The 21,340-nt window shown below is 43.4% G+C and overlaps 1 protein-coding gene across 1 annotated transcript; it reads right to left on the bottom strand.

Annotated features, from left to right (window-relative positions):
• Positions 1-211: 211 nt before the first annotated feature.
• Positions 212-6,064, bottom strand: LOC115139144 (KATNB1-like protein 1). The gene is given in 11 exon segments (XM_065026194.1): positions 212-916; positions 1,096-1,189; positions 2,544-2,648; positions 2,740-2,831; positions 2,915-2,963; positions 3,077-3,192; positions 3,561-3,730; positions 3,733-3,851; positions 4,090-4,127; positions 4,390-4,518; positions 5,897-6,064. Coding segments are annotated over 10 exon segments (936 nt in total). The 5' UTR covers positions 4,510-4,518; positions 5,897-6,064; the 3' UTR covers positions 212-883.
• Between the last annotated feature and the right edge of the window lie 15,276 nt (positions 6,065-21,340).

Here is a 21,340-nt window from a genome sequence, read left to right as displayed (position 1 = left end):
TTCAGATGGACATCTTTCCTCATTTAGAGCTTTCCACAAACAGAAGCTAAATGTTATAAAACAAGTGCAGTGAGTCTTTCTTTTCCAAGCAATAGCTGTTCTCAGAAAATATTGCATTTGTTGTCAAATACTGTCTCATATCACCATGGGCATAACAGAATAATATCAAGTTTAAGTGGCCACTATGTTTTGAGAAATAATTAATTCAAGACAGATTTTTGCTAATTTATTTTAAAGATTATTTTAATAGTCACTGTATTTACACTTACAGTCAAACATTCATGAACAAGAAAAAAAACTACGACAGGAAAAGCTCTCATAACTTAAGACTGCAGTAGTTTCAAGTTCTTGATTCGGGACATGGGGGAAGAAATAAGAACTGAAACCAGGAAGGGGAATTCATTAAGTTATATCCATGATTCGTGCAGGTTTGCACACCGTGGTGAAGAGTGCTGTGGTGGTGCAACAGAGCTTGGCACTTCACAGAGCAGCCCAGACCCAGTCTCAGTGTGCATCCAAAATGGCGTCCTATTCCGTTCAACAGTAGTGCACTATAGAGGAAATAGGGTGCCTTTTCGACCCAGTCTCAGGGAGGTCGATTGAAGTATTGCCCCTTCGCAAGACACCAATCTACTTCAATGTGAAGCAGTCATTCCTGGGGGGGTTTCAGAAAGAAAAAGGTTCCTTCCTCCATTGTAAGTGTCTCTCTAGTTGTGATTGACTGTGGGAGTTGCTCAGTCTGAATTGCTCAGTTCATCAATCCACATAGAATAGAACAGGGTTCCTGTATGTGTGGACCATGGTCTTGTCTTTAGTCTCCAGGTAATGTTCAAACAGCTATATCCGGCAGTAGTGGTCGCTTCCTCAGTGCTACATTGATTGGTCAATGGAGTTGTGATAAGTAAGACCCAATGGCCTGGTGAGAGACAGAATTGAGAGAAGAGACAAGTGAGAGAAGTCCATCTAGACTCCATCGCCTGAAATTAACAATGGAGGTGAGAAGTTTGACTTTGCAGTTGAACATACATATACACACACACACACCTCTGTTCACCTCATTGATCAATAACATTAAGTGTAGCAATGTCACCTTACCTTTGCCATCTCTCCTGTAGTTCCTGGAACTAAACTTAACTGGGGTCCCTCCACCCAGAACTCCTTCAGCTGCTGCTTCATGACCTGGAGGTTCCTGCAAACAGACAAAACAGGGGGTATTAAAATGTTTCCATCCCCTTTCAGGCATCCATCTACACAAAATAGAGCGTGTCAGTGTAAAGAGATATTGCATTTTTTATTGAATGTGAAAATATAACTAAAATATAGTTGTTGCATAAGTATTCACCCCCTTTGTTTAGGAAAGCCTGTGACTTAACAAGTAACATAAGTTCTAGGGACTTAAATAGGGGTTGACATGATTTTTAAATGACTACACCTTCCGCTGTCCCATATACATACATATGGAACCCTCAGTCAAGTACTGAATTTCAAGTACAGATTCAATTACAAAGAACAGGGAGCTTTTTTGGAAAGCCTCAAAGAAGGGCAGGGTTTGGTAGATGGGTGTATTAAACTAGCCAGACATCAAAATATACAGTAGACCTTCTGAACTGAGCTAAAGGACAGGAAGGAAACTGCTCAGGGACGTCACCATGAGGCCATCGGTGATTTTAAAAACAGCTACAGAGTTCAATGGCTGTGATGTGAGAAAAGTGAGGATGGATAAACAACATTGTAGTAAATCCACAATATTTACCTAAAGTGAAAATAATAAACATTCCAAAGCATGCTTCCTGTATGCATCAAGGCACTAAAGTAACACTGCAACAACAAAAATGCAGCAAAGGAACACACTTTTTGGCCTAAATGCAAAGCCTTATGTTTGGAGCAAATCCAACACATCACTGAGTAACCGTCTCCTTATAATTCAAGCATGGTGGAGGCTGCATCACGCTATGGGTATGCTTGACATCGGCAAAGACCGGGAAGTTATTAAGGATAAAAAGAAAATGTGAAGGTGCTAAGCAAAGGCAAAATCCTAGAGGAAAACCTGCTTCAGTCTGCTTTACACCAGACACCGGGAGAGGAATTCACCATTCAGCAGGACAATAACCTACAACACAAAGCCAAATCTACACTGGTGTTGCTTACCAAGAAGACAGTGAATGTTCCTGAGTTGCCACGTTACAGGTTTGACTAAAATCTGCTTGAAAATTGGCTCATCAGTAAGCTAAGGCGCCTGGGAATAAACACCTCACCCTGTAACTGGATCCTGGAATTGGTAAGGGTAGTCAACAACACATCTGCCACGCTGATTCTCAGCGCAACTTTCTTAAAAAGTTAAGAAATGCAAGGGGGTGAATACTTACAATAGGCACTGTATAAGCATAACCAATTACGCTTCTAATATTAAAAGGTAGAATAACCGATATGAAGTTACCAGGGCAACAAACAGACAACACGAAGCAAGAGGCTAATCTCCTCAGAACAGCAGCTGTACTGCAGCTATTACATCGCAGACAGGAGAGTGACAAACACAGAAATACCTGTCCTCGGAGCAGCTGTCCAGCAGGCTCTTGCCGTTTGTGGAGAGTTCTGGCCACCATTTCTTAACGACGGACTGAACCCAGTGTAAAACCACAATCAAGTGTCTGGAGAAGGAACAAAAACAGAAAAACAGCAGAATTCAGGTTTCAGCAGGTGGACACAGCAGCAGTTGTTCAGTTCCACAGCTGATCTTACTCTTCATATTCACTGGTGAGGATTGATTTGACTTGTGGCAGGAGGTCTACACAGCAGCCCAGTGATATGCACGGAGTTTCGTCTTGAAGGCTACAGGAGCAAAACAAGAGAGTGTCACAAGTTGACTCGTCACAGCCATACATGATGATGTTTAAATCAACTGTGACACTCCCCTTTTGGTTATAACTGGTAGACAGTCAAGAAGAACTCCTGTGTCTTCAATTCTATGGGACAAAGACAGACAGTGTTAATTGGACATTTAACATGTTGATTGATCGTTAATTTAAAAAAAATAAAAGTCCATACATGAAAATGTATCAAAAGTCAGTGTTCCTACCTGATCAAGTATGCCACTAGTTCGCAGGCGTTTCTTCGCCATAGTGTCAGAGCTACATTTAATCTGAGATTTCTTCCAAAAAGCACATGTGTCATTGCATCATGGTCCTTTGATAGCTGGTCAGGAAAGAGACCCATAGGGAGGGGCCGATACAGAACATGTCAATAAAATCCACTTTAACACTCAACGATCCAAGGAAAACAATGCAAGTGACACTTTTCTTCCCAATAAACAGAGTCTACAAATCTATCCCTTGTGCAAGGATTGGAAAGGTATGGGGGAATATGGTGATAATTCCAACCCTCTCAGATCTACACAAGTCTCTAAAGCATAGGGGCAAGGGTTAGATGGTGGGAATGGACAGTATGAGGTGAAGTAGTAGTCCGTCCCAATAACTGCTCCCTACAGGTCTGCAAACATCAAAGGATCGGGGGCCTATGGGATGTGGTAGGGAGTGAATTGGGGCCGGCTGGTAGTCTCTCACCTCAGTGAAGTAATCACTGTACTTGTTTCCCGGCCCTGCCATCTTGGAGCCAGCCTCTGCAGCAGAGTTCACAGGGAACATGCAGTTGTCATTGTAGTGTATGGCCTGCACTTTCTCTGGGCAGGTCAGTTCATTCTCCTTGTTGGCCATGTCACAGACAGCCCGACCTGCGGGGGCACTCTGCGGCGTACGCCTGAGCTCACCACCACACTGTGACGCGACGACAACTTCCTCTTGTTGCACACAGACACTCGTTTGGCTTTGATGCGTGCACAACGACTCACTGGAAATCTAGTGGGGGGGGGGGGGGGGAGGGAGGAGTCCAGGTGAAGAAATGTAAGGATGCTGTATTGATACCTACACTGGTTGAGTAAGTAGACCAGACACTGTGGCAGTGTTTGGAAAAATGATTGGGAAAAGTCAGAAAGGTGTTTCCATGTCTGATTTTTCCCAGTGCCTGAGCAGCTGTGACTGCAGTGCTAAGAAATGCAGCTTTTGCATTGGATCCACTTAGACCTGAAAAACTCACCTGTCTTTATCTATTTCTTCCTTATTTATAAAATCCGCCTAAAACAAAAAGATAGGAGATAAAAAAAACTCCTACAGTTCTTTAAAATGTTTGACTTAGGTTAGTAGATTCTTCTTGATTCATAGTCATAACAATCACTATAAAATTGCATTTCTTGTGTGCATTAGATTTAACACTAGTGAAAACGCCTTCTCGTCAATGCTTACATCAATCTAATGTTTTTATTTAAAAGACAGGGATTGTGCAAGTGCACACAATCGGGATGCAATTGGGTACAGAGTTAAACACTTCCCCCCTCACCTCCTTCATGTTCTTGTCGGCTGCATAGTGGTTGCTGATGTGATGGAGAAATCCACGAGGTTTGCCCTGGTTGAGCTGGCGGAATTCTCTGCCTTGCCCATAATGAGTTCCAGAGGCCATAGTAAGTCACTATTGGGGGGGACACAAAGAAAAACAAACTTAGTCAACACTGTAAACGGCATGCATTTCTCACACACACCCACACGCTAAATTATCAAGGCAACCTCCTTAACCCAAAGTTATCTGAACTGTCACGTCACTTTCTGAAACAACCTCGTTAAAGATGATGCACAAGAAACATCTGTCAAAGCAGGAGTTGCTATGACAATCCAATTCGGTTACTAGAATCAAATCAAATGTATTTATATAGCCCTTCGTACATCAGCTGATATCTCAAAGTGCTGTACAGAAACCCAGCCTAAAACCCCAAACAGCAAGCAATGCAGGTGTAGAAGCACGAACTTGTTATTGTAGGAGTTCATGACCCGGTCTCACACACCTCTTTATAAAACAAGCTGTGTTTATGTGATGACAGTCAGTGGAGTCATAAGAGCTAGTAGTAGCACTATGTTTCAACTAATTACAGAGGAACAAGTTGGTCTAAATTCAAATTGCGGATTACACCCTGCTGTTGTTGTGCCTGTAACAGGTTTAGCTAGCTAGCATTGTAAACAAGTGTCTGACAACAATACGCTAACTAGCGTTAACAACAACAACGAGGCGTTGGCTATGCTGGCCAGACAATCTACTTATCTAACTACTACTAATAGAAGCAAACCAACTAGCTAGCTAAGTTAAAAAGCAGCAAACATTGTCACATGATCTTAGTTAGCTAGCTACCTAACTAGCTAGTTAAAGTACACATTTGTTAACTAGCGTTAGTTACTCGTTAACCTTGCCAGCCCACAGTACGCGGTAGTGTGATCCGTCAACTAGCTAGTTAGTACTTTATCTCGCTTTCTAGAGCTACGAACTCAGTCAGATTAGCTGGACTCCAGATGATTGAAACGAGCTAACGACGAGTCTGTTTGGATAGTTAAATGTCAATATACTAATCTCATCGGACTGTTAATAAACGGCAACGTCCGTTAACTAGTGTAAAAACAGTTAAATAGCAGGGAAACTAAATTAAATAGCAGGGAAACTAAATGACAAACGTGCTAATGAGCCCCGTGACAGCGGCCTAGCGTTAGCTGGCTTGCCCCGTAAAGCGTTTACCTTTGGGTCAGGCTAACAGAGTTGCAGAGCTCAAAACGAAAAACAACCGAGTCAGTTTACTTTATATACAAGTAACTAAAGTTGCCTAACTAGCTAGTTAAGATTTTCACTATCAGTAATTTAGCATGCTATAGCCAATAAAAAATCAGCTAGCTTAGCAAATGGGGGGGGGGGGGGGGGGTGACTAGGCAGGCAGCTAACGTTTAGCTATGTTAGTTTTCAGCAATAATATGGGCTACAACAAAGTTGATTTAGCAACTAATTCAGTAATTACAGCAATTTTACCAACCGTTACATTTTGCGAAATGTCTTGACTCTCCTCAGAAATGTAGCTTAATTAACTATGTCCACGTAGAAGCAGTAAGAAGACAACTGTAGAGTATAAATTTGCAAGAGATGTTTTGGCTGTTCAGAGAACCGTTCAAATGAACACAGCGTCTGTATTACTCTGCGAGGATCGTGGGATTGATATCGCAATGGAAATAGTGACATTTTAGTGGCGCCTAGAGGTTAAACGGAGAACTACCACGTCTCATTTTTTGTCTGTCCTAGCCCGCCATCCAGTGTTAGATATATGGACATTTGCACATGATGTTACTTCATAAATCAAATCAAATGCTTGCTTACGAGCCCTTAAAGTTAAAGAAAAATAGCAACTTAAGAGGAATAAAATACAGAAGAATGGAGCAATATACAGGGAGTACCAGATCAATGTGCAGGGTAATAGCTATATACAGGGAGTACCAGATCAATGTGCAGGGTAATAGCTATATACAGGGAGTAATAGCTATATACAGAGAGTACCAGTACCAGATCAATGTGCAGGGGTAATAGCTATATACAGGGAGTACCAGATCAATGTGCAGGGTAATAGCTATATACAGGGAGTAATAGCTATATACAGAGAGTACCAGTACCAGATCAATGTGCAGGGGTAATAGCTATATACAGGGAGTACCAGATCAATGTGCAGGGTAATAGCTATATACAGGGAGTAATAGCTATATACAGAGAGTACCAGTACCAGATCAATGTGCAGGGGTAATAGCTATATAAAGGGAGTACCAGTACCAGATCAATGTGCAGGGTAATAGCTATATACAGGGAGTAATAGCTATATACAGAGAGTACCAGTACCAGATCAATGTGCAGGGTAATAGCTATATACAGAGAGTACCAGATCAATGTGCAGGGTAATAGCTATATACAGAGAGTACCAGATCAATGTGCAGGGGTAATAGCTATATACAGGGAGTACCAGTACCAGATCAATGTGCAGGGGTAATAGCTATATACAGGGAGTACCAGATCAATGTGCAGGGGTAATAGCTATATACAGGGAGTACCAGATCAATGTGCAGGGGTAATAGCTATATACAGAGAGTACCAGATCAATGTGCAGGGGTAATAGCTATATACAGGGAGTACCAGTACCAGATCAATGTGCAGGGTAATAGCTATATACAGAGAGTACCAGATCAATGTGCAGGGGTAATAGCTATATACAGGGAGTACCAGTACCAGATCAATGTGCAGGGGTAATAGCTATATACAGGGAGTACCAGTACCAGATCAATGTGCAGGGTAATAGCTATATACAGAGAGTACCAGTACCAGATCAATGTGCAGGGTAATAGCTATATACAGAGAGTACCAGTACCAGATCAATGTGCAGGGTAATAGCTATATACAGAGAGTACCAGTACCAGATCAATGTGCAGGGTAATAGCTATATACAGAGAGTACCAGTACCAGATCAATGTGCAGGGTAATAGCTATATACAGAGAGTACCAGATCAATGTGCAGGGGTAATAGCTATATACAGGGAGTACCAGATCAATGTGCAGGGGTAATAGCTATATACAGGGAGTACCAGATCAATGTGCAGGGTAATAGCTATATACAGAGAGTACCAGATCAATGTGCAGGGTAATAGCTATATACAGAGAGTACCAGATCAATGTGCAGGGTAATAGCTATATACAGGGAGTACCAGTACCAGATCAATGTGCAGGGTAATAGCTATATACAGAGAGTACCAGATCAATGTGCAGGGTAATAGCTATATACAGGGAGTACCAGATCAATGTGCAGGGTAATAGCTATATACAGGGAGTACCAGATCAATGTGCAGGGTAATAGCTATATACAGAGAGTACCAGATCAATGTGCAGGGTAATAGCTATATACAGAGAGTACCAGATCAATGTGCAGGGGTAATAGCTATATACAGGGAGTACCAGTACCAGATCAATGTGCAGGGGTAATAGCTATATACAGAGAGTACCAGATCAATGTGCAGGGGTAATAGCTATATACAGGGAGTACCAGTACCAGATCAATGTGCAGGGGTAATAGCTATATACAGGGAGTACCAGATCAATGTGCAGGGGTAATAGCTATATACAGAGAGTACCAGATCAATGTGCAGGGGTAATAGCTATATACAGAGAGTACCAGATCAATGTGCAGGGGTAATAGCTATATACAGGGAGTACCAGTACCAGATCAATGTGCAGGGTAATAGCTATATACAGAGAGTACCAGATCAATGTGCAGGGGTAATAGCTATATACAGGGAGTACCAGATCAATGTGCAGGGGTAATAGCTATATACAGGGAGTACCAGTACCAGATCAATGTGAGGGGGTAATAGCTATATACATAGAGTACCAGATCAATGTGCAGGGGTAATAGCTATATACAGAGAGTACCAGATCAATGTGCAGGGGTAATAGCTATATACAGGGAGTACCAGTACCAGATCAATGTGCAGGGGTAATAGCTATATACAGGGAGTACCAGTACCAGATCAATGTGCAGGGTAATAGCTATATACAGAGAGTACCAGTACCAGATCAATGTGCAGGGTAATAGCTATATACAGAGAGTACCAGATCAATGTGCAGGGGTAATAGCTATATACAGGGAGTACCAGATCAATGTGCAGGGGTAATAGCTATATACAGGGAGTACCAGATCAATGTGCAGGGTAATAGCTATATACAGAGAGTACCAGATCAATGTGCAGGGTAATAGCTATATACAGAGAGTACCAGATCAATGTGCAGGGTAATAGCTATATACAGGGAGTACCAGTACCAGATCAATGTGCAGGGTAATAGCTATATACAGAGAGTACCAGATCAATGTGCAGGGTAATAGCTATATACAGGGAGTACCAGATCAATGTGCAGGGTAATAGCTATATACAGGGAGTACCAGATCAATGTGCAGGGGTAATAGCTATATACAGAGAGTACCAGATCAATGTACAGGGGTAATAGCTATATACAGGGAGTACCAGTACCAGATCAATGTGCAGGGGTAATAGCTATATACAGGGAGTACCAGTACCAGATCAATGTGCAGGAGTAATAGGTATATACAGGGAGTACCAGTACCAGATCAATGTGCAGGGGTAATAGCTATATACAGAGAGTACCAGATCAATGTGCAGGGGTAATAGCTATATACAGGGAGTACCAGATCAATGTGCAGGGTAATAGCTATATACAGAGAGTACCAGATCAATGTGCAGGGGTAATAGATATATACAGGGAGTACCAGATCAATGTGCAGGGGTAATAGCTATATACAGGGAGTACCAGATCAATGTGCAGGGGTAATAGCTATATACAGAGAGTACCAGATCAATGTGCAGGGGTAATAGCTATATACAGGGAGTACCAGTACCAGATCAATGTGCAGGGGTAATAGCTATATACAGGGAGTACCAGTACCAGATCAATGTGCAGGAGTAATAGGTATATACAGGGAGTACCAGTACCAGATCAATGTGCAGGGGTAATAGCTATATACAGAGAGTACCAGATCAATGTGCAGGGGTAATAGCTATATACAGAGAGTACCAGATCAATGTGCAGGGGTAATAGCTATATACAGAGAGTACCAGATCAATGTGCAGGGTAATAGCTATATACAGAGAGTACCAGATCAATGTGCAGGGTAATAGCTATATACAGAGAGTACCAGATCAATGTGCAGGGGTAATAGCTATATACAGGGAGTACCAGATCAATGTGCAGGGTAATAGCTATATACAGGGAGTACCAGATCAATGTGCAGGGGTAATAGCTTTATACAGGGAGTACCAGATCAATGTGCAGGGTAATAGCTATATACAGGGACTACCAGATCAATGTGCAGGGTAATAGCTATATACAGGGAGTACCAGTACCAGATCAATGTGCAGGGTAATAGCTATATACAGGGAGTACCAGTACCAGATCATTGTGCAGGGTAATAGCTATATACAGGGAGTACCAGTACCAGATCAATGTGCAGGGGTAATAGCTATATACAGGGAGTACCAGTACCAGATCAATGTGCAGGGTAATAGCTATATACAGGGAGTACCAGTACCAGATCAATGTGCAGGGTAATAGCTATATACAGAGAGTACCAGTACCAGATCAATGTGCAGGGGTAATAGCTATATACAGGGAGTACCAGATCAATGTGCAGGGGTAATAGCTATATACAGGGAGTACCAGTACCAGATCAATGTGCAGGGTAATAGCTATATACAGGGAGTACCAGTACCAGATCAATGTGCAGGGTAATAGCTATATACAGGTAGTACCAGTACCAGATCAATGTGCAGGGTAATAGCTATATACAGGGAGTACCAGATCAATGTGCAGGGGTAATAGCTTTATACAGGGAGTACCAGATCAATGTGCAGGGTAATAGCTATATACAGGGACTACCAGATCAATGTGCAGGGTAATAGCTATATACAGGGAGTACCAGTACCAGATCAATGTGCAGGGTAATAGCTATATACAGGGAGTACCAGTACCAGATCATTGTGCAGGGTAATAGCTATATACAGGGAGTACCAGTACCAGATCAATGTGCAGGGGTAATAGCTATATACAGGGAGTACCAGTACCAGATCAATGTGCAGGGTAATAGCTATATACAGGGAGTACCAGTACCAGATCAATGTGCAGGGTAATAGCTATATACAGAGAGTACCAGTACCAGATCAATGTGCAGGGGTAATAGCTATATACAGGGAGTACCAGATCAATGTGCAGGGGTAATAGCTATATACAGGGAGTACCAGTACCAGATCAATGTGCAGGGTAATAGCTATATACAGGGAGTACCAGTACCAGATCAATGTGCAGGGTAATAGCTATATACAGGTAGTACCAGTACCAGATCAATGTGCAGGGTAATAGCTATATACAGGGAGTACCAGTACCAGATCAATGTGCAGGGTAATAGCTATATACAGGTAGTACCAGTACCAGATCAATGTGCAGGGTAATAGCTATATACAGGGAGTACCAGTACCAGATCAATGTGCAGGGTAATAGCTATCTATATACAGGGAGTACCAGTACCAGATCAATGTGCAGGGGTAATAGCTATATACAGGGAGTAACAGTACCAGATCAATGTGCAGGGTAATAGATATATACAGGGAGTACCAGATCAATGTGCAGGGGTAATAGCTATATACAGGGAGTACCAGTACCAGATCATTGTGCAGGGTAATAGCTATATACAGGGAGTACCAGTACCAGATCAATGTGCAGGGGTAATAGCTATATACAGGGAGTACCAGTACCAGATCAATGTGCAGGGTAATAGCTATATACAGGGAGTACCAGTACCAGATCAATGTGCAGGGTAATAGCTATATACAGGTAGTACCAGTACCAGATCAATGTGCAGGGTAATAGCTATATACAGGGAGTACCAGTACCAGATCAATGTGCAGGGTAATAGCTATATACAGGGAGTACCAGTACCAGATCAATGTGCAGGGTAATAGCTATATACAGGGAGTACCAGTACCAGATCAATGTGCAGGGTAATAGCTATCTATATACAGGGAGTACCAGTACCAGATCAATGTGCAGGGGTAATAGCTATATACAGGGAGTAACAGTACCAGATCAATGTGCAGGGTAATAGATATATACAGGGAGTACCAGATCAATGTGCAGGGGTAATAGCTATATACAGGGAGTACCAGTACCAGATCATTGTGCAGGGTAATAGCTATATACAGGGAGTACCAGTACCAGATCAATGTGCAGGGGTAATAGCTATATACAGGGAGTACCAGTACCAGATCAATGTGCAGGGTAATAGCTATATACAGGGAGTAACAGTACCAGATCAATGTGTAGGGATAATAGCTTGGCACACCGGGTTGGAGCGAGCGGTCGCATCTGCACTCGGTCCGCAGGTAGTATTACATTTCATTACATTTCATTATAGTACAACGGTTTGATTTGTCTAATCTTAGCAATTTCTTCTTAGCTAGCTGCATAGCCGTCTTTGTATCATAGATAATTGCGTAATTATCGTATTTCGTCGTCCTAACGCAGTCTACACTGCCCTGCAGCTAGCCAGCTAGCTAACGTCCACCGTTAGCTAGTCCACCGTCTACCGATTAGCAGCACAACTATTACACTCAACTGAACGACTTGATTAGTGTAGTGTTAGCTAGCTACATAGTTGTCTTTGCTGTCTTCGTATCCAAGATAATTGTGTAGTTTAGAGTGTGTAGTTTTAGAGTGATTATCTTAATTTACCGAGGTTAGCTAGCCAGCTATTTGTCGTCCTTAACGTAGGAGACTCTGCTAGCTAGCCAACAGCTAGCCAACGTTTACCGAACAGAACTTCTGCACTCAACAATCCGGTCGCATTTCGCTTCGCTCCACAGGTAGTATCACATTTTTCATTTCATTTCATTACAGTACAACGGCTTGATTTGTTTGATCCGTCTTTGTATCAAAGATAATTGTGTAGTCTAGAGCGATTTCCTAGATTAGCTAGCCAGCTATTGTCGTTCTTTTAACGCAACGTAACGTAATCAACACTGCTAGCTAGCCAGCTAGCCGCGAATAGCAGCACAGTAGAAACTATTACACTCAACGGAACGACTTGATTAGTGTAGTGTCAACAACGCAGCCAATGCCAGCTAGCCTACATAGTCAACAACGCAGCCTCTGCCAGCTAGCCTACTTCAGCAGTACTGTATCATTTGAATCATTTTAGTCAATAAGATTCTTGCTACGTAAGCTTAACTTTCTGAACACTCGAGACGTGTAGTCCACTTGTCATTCCAATCTCCTTTGCATTAGCGTAGCCTCTTTTGTAGCCTGTCAACTATGTGTCTGTCTATCCCTGTTCTCTCCTCTCTGCACAGACCATACAAACGCTCCACACCGCGTGGCCGCGGCCACCCTAATCTGGTGGTCCCAGCGCGCACGACCCACGTGGAGTTCCAGGTCTCCGGTAGCCTCTGGAATTGCCGATCTGCGGCCAACAAGGCAGAGTTCATCTCAGCCTATGCCTCCCTCCAGTCCCTCGACTTCTTGGCACTGACGGAAACATGGATCACCACAGACAACACTGCTACTCCTACTGCTCTCGCTTCGTCTGCCCACGTGTTCTCGCACACCCCGAGAGCTTCTGGTCAGCGGGGTGGTGGCACCGGGATCCTCATCTCTCCCAAGTGGTCATTCTCTCTTTCTCCCCTTACCCATCTGTCTATCGCCTCCTTTGAATTCCATGCTGTCACAGTTACCAGCCCTTTCAAGCTTAACATCCTTATCATTTATCGCCCTCCAGGTTCCCTCGGAGAGTTCATCAATGAGCTTGATGCCTTGATAAGCTCCTTTCCTGAGGACGGCTCACCTCTCACAGTTCTGGGCGACTTTAACCTCCCCACGTCTACCTTTGACTCATTCCTCTCTGCCTCCTTCTTTCCACTCCTCTCCTCTTTTGACCTCACCCTTTCACCTTCCCCCCCTACTCACAAGGCAGGAAATACGCTCGACCTCATCTTTACTAGATGCTGTTCTTCCACTAACCTCACTGCAACTCCCCTCCAAGTCTCCGACCACTACCTTGTATCCTTTTCCCTCTCGCTCTCATCCAACACTTCCCACACTGCCCCTACTCGGATGGTATCGCGCCGTCCCAACCTTCGCTCTCTCTCCCCCGCTACTCTCTCCTCTTCCATCCTATCATCTCTTCCCTCTGCTCAAACCTTCTCCAACCTATCTCCTGATTCTGCCTCCTCAACCCTCCTCTCCTCCCTTTCTGCATCCTTTGACTCTCTATGTCCCCTATCCTCCAGGCCGGCTGGGTCCTCCCCTCCCGCTCCATGGCTCGACGACTCATTGCGAGCTCACAGAACAGGGCTCCGGGCAGCCGAGCGGAAATGGAGGAAAACTCGCCTCCCTGCGGACCTGACATCCTTTCACTCCCTCCTCTCTACATTTTCCTCTTCTCTCTCTGCTGCTAAAGCCACTTTCTACCACTCTAAATTCCAAGCATCTGCCTCTAACCCTAGGAAGCTCTTTGCAACCTTCTCCTCCCTCCTGAATCCTCCTCCCCCTCCCCCTCCTCCCTCTCTGCAGATGACTTCGTCAACCATTTTGAAAAGAAGGTCGACGACATCCGGTCCTCGTTTGCTAAGTCAAATGACACCGCTGGTTCTGCTCACACTGCACTACCCTGTGCTCTGACCTCTTTCTCCCCTCTCTCTCCAGATGAAATCTCGCGTCTTGTGACGGCCGGCCGCCCAACAACCTGCCCGCTTGACCCTATCCCCTCCTCTCTTCTCCAGACCATTTCCGGAGACCTTCTCCCTTACCTCACCTCGCTCATCAACTCATCCCTGACCGCTGGCTACGTCCCTTCCGTCTTCAAGAGAGCGAGAGTTGCACCCCTTCTGAAAAAACCTACACTCGATCCCTCCGATGTCAACAACTACAGACCAGTATCCCTTCTTTCTTTTCTCTCCAAAACTCTTGAACGTGCCGTCCTTGGCCAGCTCTCCCGCTATCTCTCTCAGAATGACCTTCTTGATCCAAATCAGTCAGGTTTCAAGACTAGTCATTCAACTGAGACTGCTCTTCTCTGTATCACGGAGGCGCTCCGCACTGCTAAAGCTAACTCTCTCTCCTCTGCTCTCATCCTTCTAGACCTATCGGCTGCCTTCGATACTGTGAACCATCAGATCCTCCCTCTCCACCCTCTCCGAGTTGGGCATCTCCGGCGCGGCCCACGCTTGGATTGCGTCCTACCTGACAGGTCGCTCCTACCAGGTGGCGTGGCGAGAATCCGTCTCCACACCACGTGCTCTCACCACTGGTGTCCCCCAGGGCTCTGTTCTAGGCCCTCTCCTATTCTCGCTATACACCAAGTCACTTGGCTCTGTCATAACCTCACATGGTCTCTCCTATCATTGCTATGCAGACGACACACAATTCATCTTCTCCTTTCCCCCTTCTGATGACCAGGTGGCGAATCGCATCTCTGCATGTCTGGCAGACATATCAGTGTGGATGACGGATCACCACCTCAAGCTGAACCTCGGCAAGACGGAGCTGCTCTTCCTCCCGGGGAAGGACTGCCCGTTCCATGATCTCGCCATCACGGTTGACAACTCCATTGTGTCCTCCTCCCAGAGCGCTAAGAACCTTGGCGTGATCCTGGACAACACCCTGTCGTTCTCAACTAACATCAAGGCGGTGGCCCGTTCCTGTAGGTTCATGCTCTACAACATCCGCAGAGTACGACCCTGCCTCACACAGGAAGCGGCGCAGGTCCTAATCCAGGCACTTGTCATCTCCCGTCTGGATTACTGCAACTCGCTGTTGGCTGGGCTCCCTGCCTGTGCCATTAAACCCCTACAACTCATCCAGAACGCCGCAGCCCGTCTGGTGTTCAACCTTCCCAAGTTCTCTCACGTCACCCCGCTCCTCCGCTCTCTCCACTGGCTTCCAGTTGAAGCTCGCATCCGCTACAAGACCATGGTGCTTGCCTACGGAGCTGTGAGGGGAACGGCACCTCAGTACCTCCAGGCTCTGATCAGGCCCTACACCCAAACAAGGGCACTGCGTTCATCCACCTCTGGCCTGCTCGCCTCCCTACCACTGAGGAAGTACAGTTCCCGCTCAGCCCAGTCAAAACTGTTCGCTGCTCTGGCCCCCCAATGGTGGAACAAACTCCCTCACGACGCCAGGACAGCGGAGTCAATCACCACCTTCCGGAGACACCTGAAACCCCACCTCTTTAAGGAATACCTAGGATAGGATAAAGTAATCCCTCTCACCCCCCCTTAAAAGATTTAGATGCACTACTGTTCCACTGGATGTCATAAGGTGAATGCACCAATTTGTAAGTCGCTCTGGATAAGAGCGTCTGCTAAATGACTTAAATGTAAATGTAATAATAGCTATATACAGGGAGTACCAGTACCAGATCAATGTGTAGGGTAATAGCTATATACAGGGAGTAACAGTACCAGATCATTGTGTAGGGTAATAGCTATATACAGGGAGTAACAGTACCAGATCAATGTGTAGGGTAATAGCTATATACAGGGAGTAACCGTACCAGATCATTGTGTAGGGATATTAGGTATTTGAGGTAGATATGTACTGTACATGAAGGCAGGGGAAAGTGACTAGGCATCAGGATAGATTATATTAAGAGTAGCATATAAGGAGTGTAACAGTTTGTATGTATGTATGTATGTATGTATGTATGTATGTATGTATGTATGTATGTATGTATGTATGTATGTATGTTTGTATGCATGTATGTATATATGTATGTATGTTTGTATGCATGTATGTATGTATGTATGTATGTATGTATGTATGTATGTATGTATGTATGTATGTATGTATGTATGTATGTATGTATGTATGTATGTATGTATACGTGTGCATGCGTGTGTTTGTGTTGTGTCGGTATACGGACGGCTTCAGGCATAACGCAACATAAGAGGTCGCTTAGGGCACCTGGCCTCTAGGTCTCAAATTACTGTTGAGAGTTAGAATAGTAGAAAATAATACTGACCCCAAAAAGATGTCGGAACTATTCTTGTGTTTCCTTAATGGCACATAAAACAATATCATGGCCATGAAATAACATATAATTTACCAGGAAAAATAATCCCTATGTATTTGTATATTTTATTTATGTTTTTTTGTTTTGTTCAATATGTTGGTTGTTTTGTGTTGAAGATGAAGAAAATAAATGTAAATAAAAACAATAGGAATAGTGGAATACACAAGGTGCAAGTTCGACATTGGGTTGTGTATCAGCAGTTTGTCTCTTGTGATGTCAGTCACTGACAGTCACTCAATTAGCCATGTCAGCTAAAAAGGTTTAGATTGGTAAGTTAGTCTAGTCAGTTATCTAAACTTGTAGAAATGATGGCTGAATACCGGCCTCCAGTTAGTCATGGCCCCATGGCAAAATGTATAAAAGTCCCGGAAATTAGCTTTAAAACTGCCAATCTTTCTCTCTGGCCCATGGCAAAATGGGTAGAATTCCATGTCATTTGTAAAGAAATTGCTAAATGTTATCTCCAGCCCATGGCAAAATGTGTAGAACCTCAGAAAACTTGCTTTAAAACTGCAAATTGTATCTACGCCCCATGGTAAAATGTGCAGAATTCCAGGAAATTTACTTTAAAACATACATTTTTCTCTCCACAGTCAAGAGGTCCCCCAAAAGGCCTAATGTAAATAGTCTGGTGGCCATTTGATTAATTGTTCATCAGTCTTATGGCTTGAAGGTAGAAGCTGTTAAGATGCCTTTTGGTCCTAGACTTGGCACTCCGGTACCACTTGCCGTGTGGTAGCAGAAAAAACTGTCTATGACTTAGGCGATTGGAGTCTCAGACAATTTCTGGGGCTTTCCTCTGACACCGCATAGTACATAGGTCCTGTTTATTGAGTCGTTATTCTTTAACAGGTCTTCACAATGAACAACTCAAACCATCCACTCATCAACTGTGTGAACAACAGTGCAGCCCCACTCCTAGGCTATATCCCAAATAGCACCTTATTCCCTATACAGTAGGGATGTTGTATTGTCAGTTGACACCTGTTGGGATCACAGATGGTGACAGTGCAGTAGTGATAGATAATGCTGTCAAGCATGACAATGATATGAAACATGATAAGTTACAGGCCAAGTTGCTGTCTCCCATGAGTGACTGTCTGTAATAGGAGATAGTGAAAGTGGGAACTCCCCTTGAAGAGCTCAACAGGGCAACATGAGGGAGATGATTTTACAAAGCAATGCTTATGAATGGTACATTGTAAGCACTACAATAGTTTACACAGAGATAGGTAGATACTCTGCAGGCTTGTGCAGGCTTTGTCGAACCACCTCCAGCATGCGCGCTGCGGTTAAGACAGAATTTGTTAAAAAAATATATATATCTGGTAATGAATATTGAATTTCTACCCTGTTTTACTTCTTGACTTCTTGTGCCAGGTAAATCGGTGTCATTACAGGTCTATTATAATAAGATTGCCTTGCTAGGATAATATTTACTGAATAAACCCCCCAGTTATGAAAAACTACAATAACAACCATACTGGTCCACAGCTTGGTTCCTAGAACTAAACAGAGACCCATAAGTAAAATATGTATTTTTATTTTAGTGGCATGTTATTTGATTTTGGGGGGAAATAATCATATTATAAACATTGTGTGTGCGCTTAACATAGTCGCATTCAATTTGAAATGAATAAATAAAGAAATATGTTTTAGATTTTAGACCCAGAAAGCCACAGAAATGAGCCCAACCCTTTGGTTTGGTATGTTCAGCTGTTGTACCTGACCCGGATCCTTAACCAGGACATTATAGGTCTAAATAGAACACAGACTGACTCTTTCGGCACAGTTACACACCTCATCGAAAGCAGGCTTCACGCTGAAGACATAGAAAGTGTTTCCATGGTTATAGCTGTTTGGGAAGTGTGTATACGATGACGTCAAAGTGATGGCAACTTTTCCCATTACAAGAGAGACTTTGGGAGAAGGCATGCCCTGAGACTTCTGCTTTAGCTAGAGACAAAATTTAAACGGTTTTATAAGCTTTAGAGTGTTTCCTATTCGATAACAATTTTTATATGCATATATTAGCAACTTTTGACAAAAATGTATCATGGTTTATATGGGTGCCGAATTCCTCCAGAAGGGGCAGTATTCAGGCCTGTCCCTATGAGTTAACCAGGACATTATAGGTCTAAATAGAACACAGACTGACTCTTTCGGGACAGAGGAGAACACAAAGCCAAATGGTGGAAATTGATCTCAATCGTTGCAATTTACCCGCTTGAATAAACAGATACCATTTAAATACTGAATAAATAGTACAGCCAGGGAAGGGAAAGGGACAGGGGGATACCTAGTCAGGTACACAACTGAATGCATTCAACCCAAATGTATTTAGCATTTAACCCCTCTGGGCGTCATGCACCCCAAAATCTGAGGGGGTATAAAGTACATGAGGATGACTGTGGGGTGTTTTAGAAATGTGCATTTTTCAAACACCTGAAACACAATTTTCCTTCAATCTAGAGCCATAATCATTACACTTAATTCTATGTAAAAAAAAAAAGTATATTTTTCTGCATATCTAAGCATACCTCTTGAGCTGTCTGTATCCTCCTGACTGATGGCTCTTTTTTATAAAGAAACTAAACATGTTCTCTGCGTCTCTGCTAAAATCCCGGGTAAAAGATTGAAAGGAATGTGAGTCTTATTCAGTACATTTAGTTATGTCTTTCTTTTCTAAAGTCTACCAACCTAGCCAACAGGCATGCCAGTTACGATAGTTCCACAAGTTGCTACTCGAATCTTCATTGAAAGCCTGGAAAGGCGTCTTGCTAGCTATCAGGTTGGGTGATTGGGAACCGCTCTGGGCTAACTAAAGACAACTTCATAAAACTGCTAGGTGGCTAGCAGTGTTACAGAGGAGCAACAACAAAACATTTCATTACAAAATGTAATTCAGGATTTCTTTATTTTAAAACAGGATTTCTTTATTTTAAAACAGGACACATCTGAGAGGTCATGTGCTCCTGTGCTCACTATGGGCATGCCACATCTGAGTACTGCAACGTTGACTGTGTGTGTTTATGTTTGTATGTAAAGGGCTGGGTGTGTGGAGAGTCAATGCAAATAGTCTCTATGTTACAAATGAATAGCAGGCCTTGGTTTAATTTGTTGATACAATAGTCATCTACCATGTGACCTTGACATTTTTATCAGATGCTCTTATCCAGAGCGACTTGCTGGAAAGGGCACGTTAACATATTTTTCACCTAGGTCAGCTCGGGGATTCAAAACAGCAACCTTTTAGTCATTGGCCCAATGCTCTTAACCTCTAGGCTACCTGCAGGGAGCCAAGTCAGTATTGAACCGAAACATTTATTTGTTTTTTTGGATCCCCAGTAGCTTTTGTAGAAGCATCAGCTACTCTTCCTGGGGTCCACAAAGTAACAAAACACTGATACACTGATAGACAAGGACAGTCACACTAAACACTGATACACTGATAGACAAGGACAGTCACACTAAACACTGATACACTGATAGACAAGGACAGTCACACACAACACTGATACACTGATAGACAAGGACAGTCACACAAAACACTGATACACTGATAGACAAGGACAGTCACACTAAACACTGATAGACAAAGACAGTCACACACAACACTGATACACGGATAGACAAGGACAGTCACACTAAACACTGATACACGGATAGACAAGGACAGTCACACACAACACTGATACACGGATAGACAAAGACAGTCACACTAAACACTGATAGACTGATAGACAAAGACAGTCACACACAACACTGCTACACGGATAGACAAGGACAGTCACACACAACACTGATACACTGATAGACAAGGACAGTCACACTAAACACTGATACACGGAGAGACAAGGACAGTCACACACAACACTGATACACGGATAGACAAGGACAGTCACACTAAACACACAACACTGATAGACAAGGACAGTCACACACAACACTGATAGACAAGGACAGTCACACTAAACACTGATACACTGATAGACAAGGACAGTCACACTAAACACTGATAGACAAAGACAGTCACACACAACACTGATACACGGATAGACAAGGACAGTCACACTAAACACTGATACACGGATAGACAAGGACAGTCACACACAACACTGATACACGGATAGACAAAGACAGTCACACTAAACACTGATAGACTGATAGACAAAGACAGTCACACACAACACTGCTACACGGATAGACAAGGACAGTCACACACAACACTGATACACTGATAGACAAGGACAGTCACACTAAACACTGATACACGGAGAGACAAGGACAGTCACACACAACACTGATACACGGATAGACAAGGACAGTCACACTAAACACACAACACTGATAGACAAGGACAGTCACACACAACACTGATAGACAAGGACAGTCACACTAAACACTGATACACGGATAGACAAGGACAGTCACACTAAACACACAACACTGATAGACAAGGACAGTCACACACATTTAAAACACCTGTTGTATTCACGTAACAAATAAACTTTCATTTGAACATACAAACAATACAACAAGAAAACTACAACCTCATAAAATATGATTTTACTCTCGGCACAACTTCTGTAGAACAGTGAAACAGGACGTCCTAGGTTCATCTAGTTGGTAAGCAGAAGCACAGGGCCTGAAGTGCTCCATTGGCATCAGTACCTGTGAGGAGGTCCAAGAATAAAACTTAAAGGAAGTCAATGTTAACCATTTTAACAGCTGTGGACGGACCATTAGAAATTTTTCCTCGCTTCTCCATGGTCGAATGGCAGTTCCAGAAACGGTTTGGATTGGCCTTGG

This window comes from Oncorhynchus nerka, linkage group LG13 (genome assembly GCF_034236695.1).
Source record: "Oncorhynchus nerka isolate Pitt River linkage group LG13, Oner_Uvic_2.0, whole genome shotgun sequence".
In the NCBI taxonomy this organism is placed as follows: Eukaryota; Metazoa; Chordata; class Actinopteri; order Salmoniformes; family Salmonidae; genus Oncorhynchus; species Oncorhynchus nerka.
The sequence above is the reverse complement of the archived record's forward strand: the minus strand, read 5'-3'. Positions and strand labels throughout refer to the sequence as shown.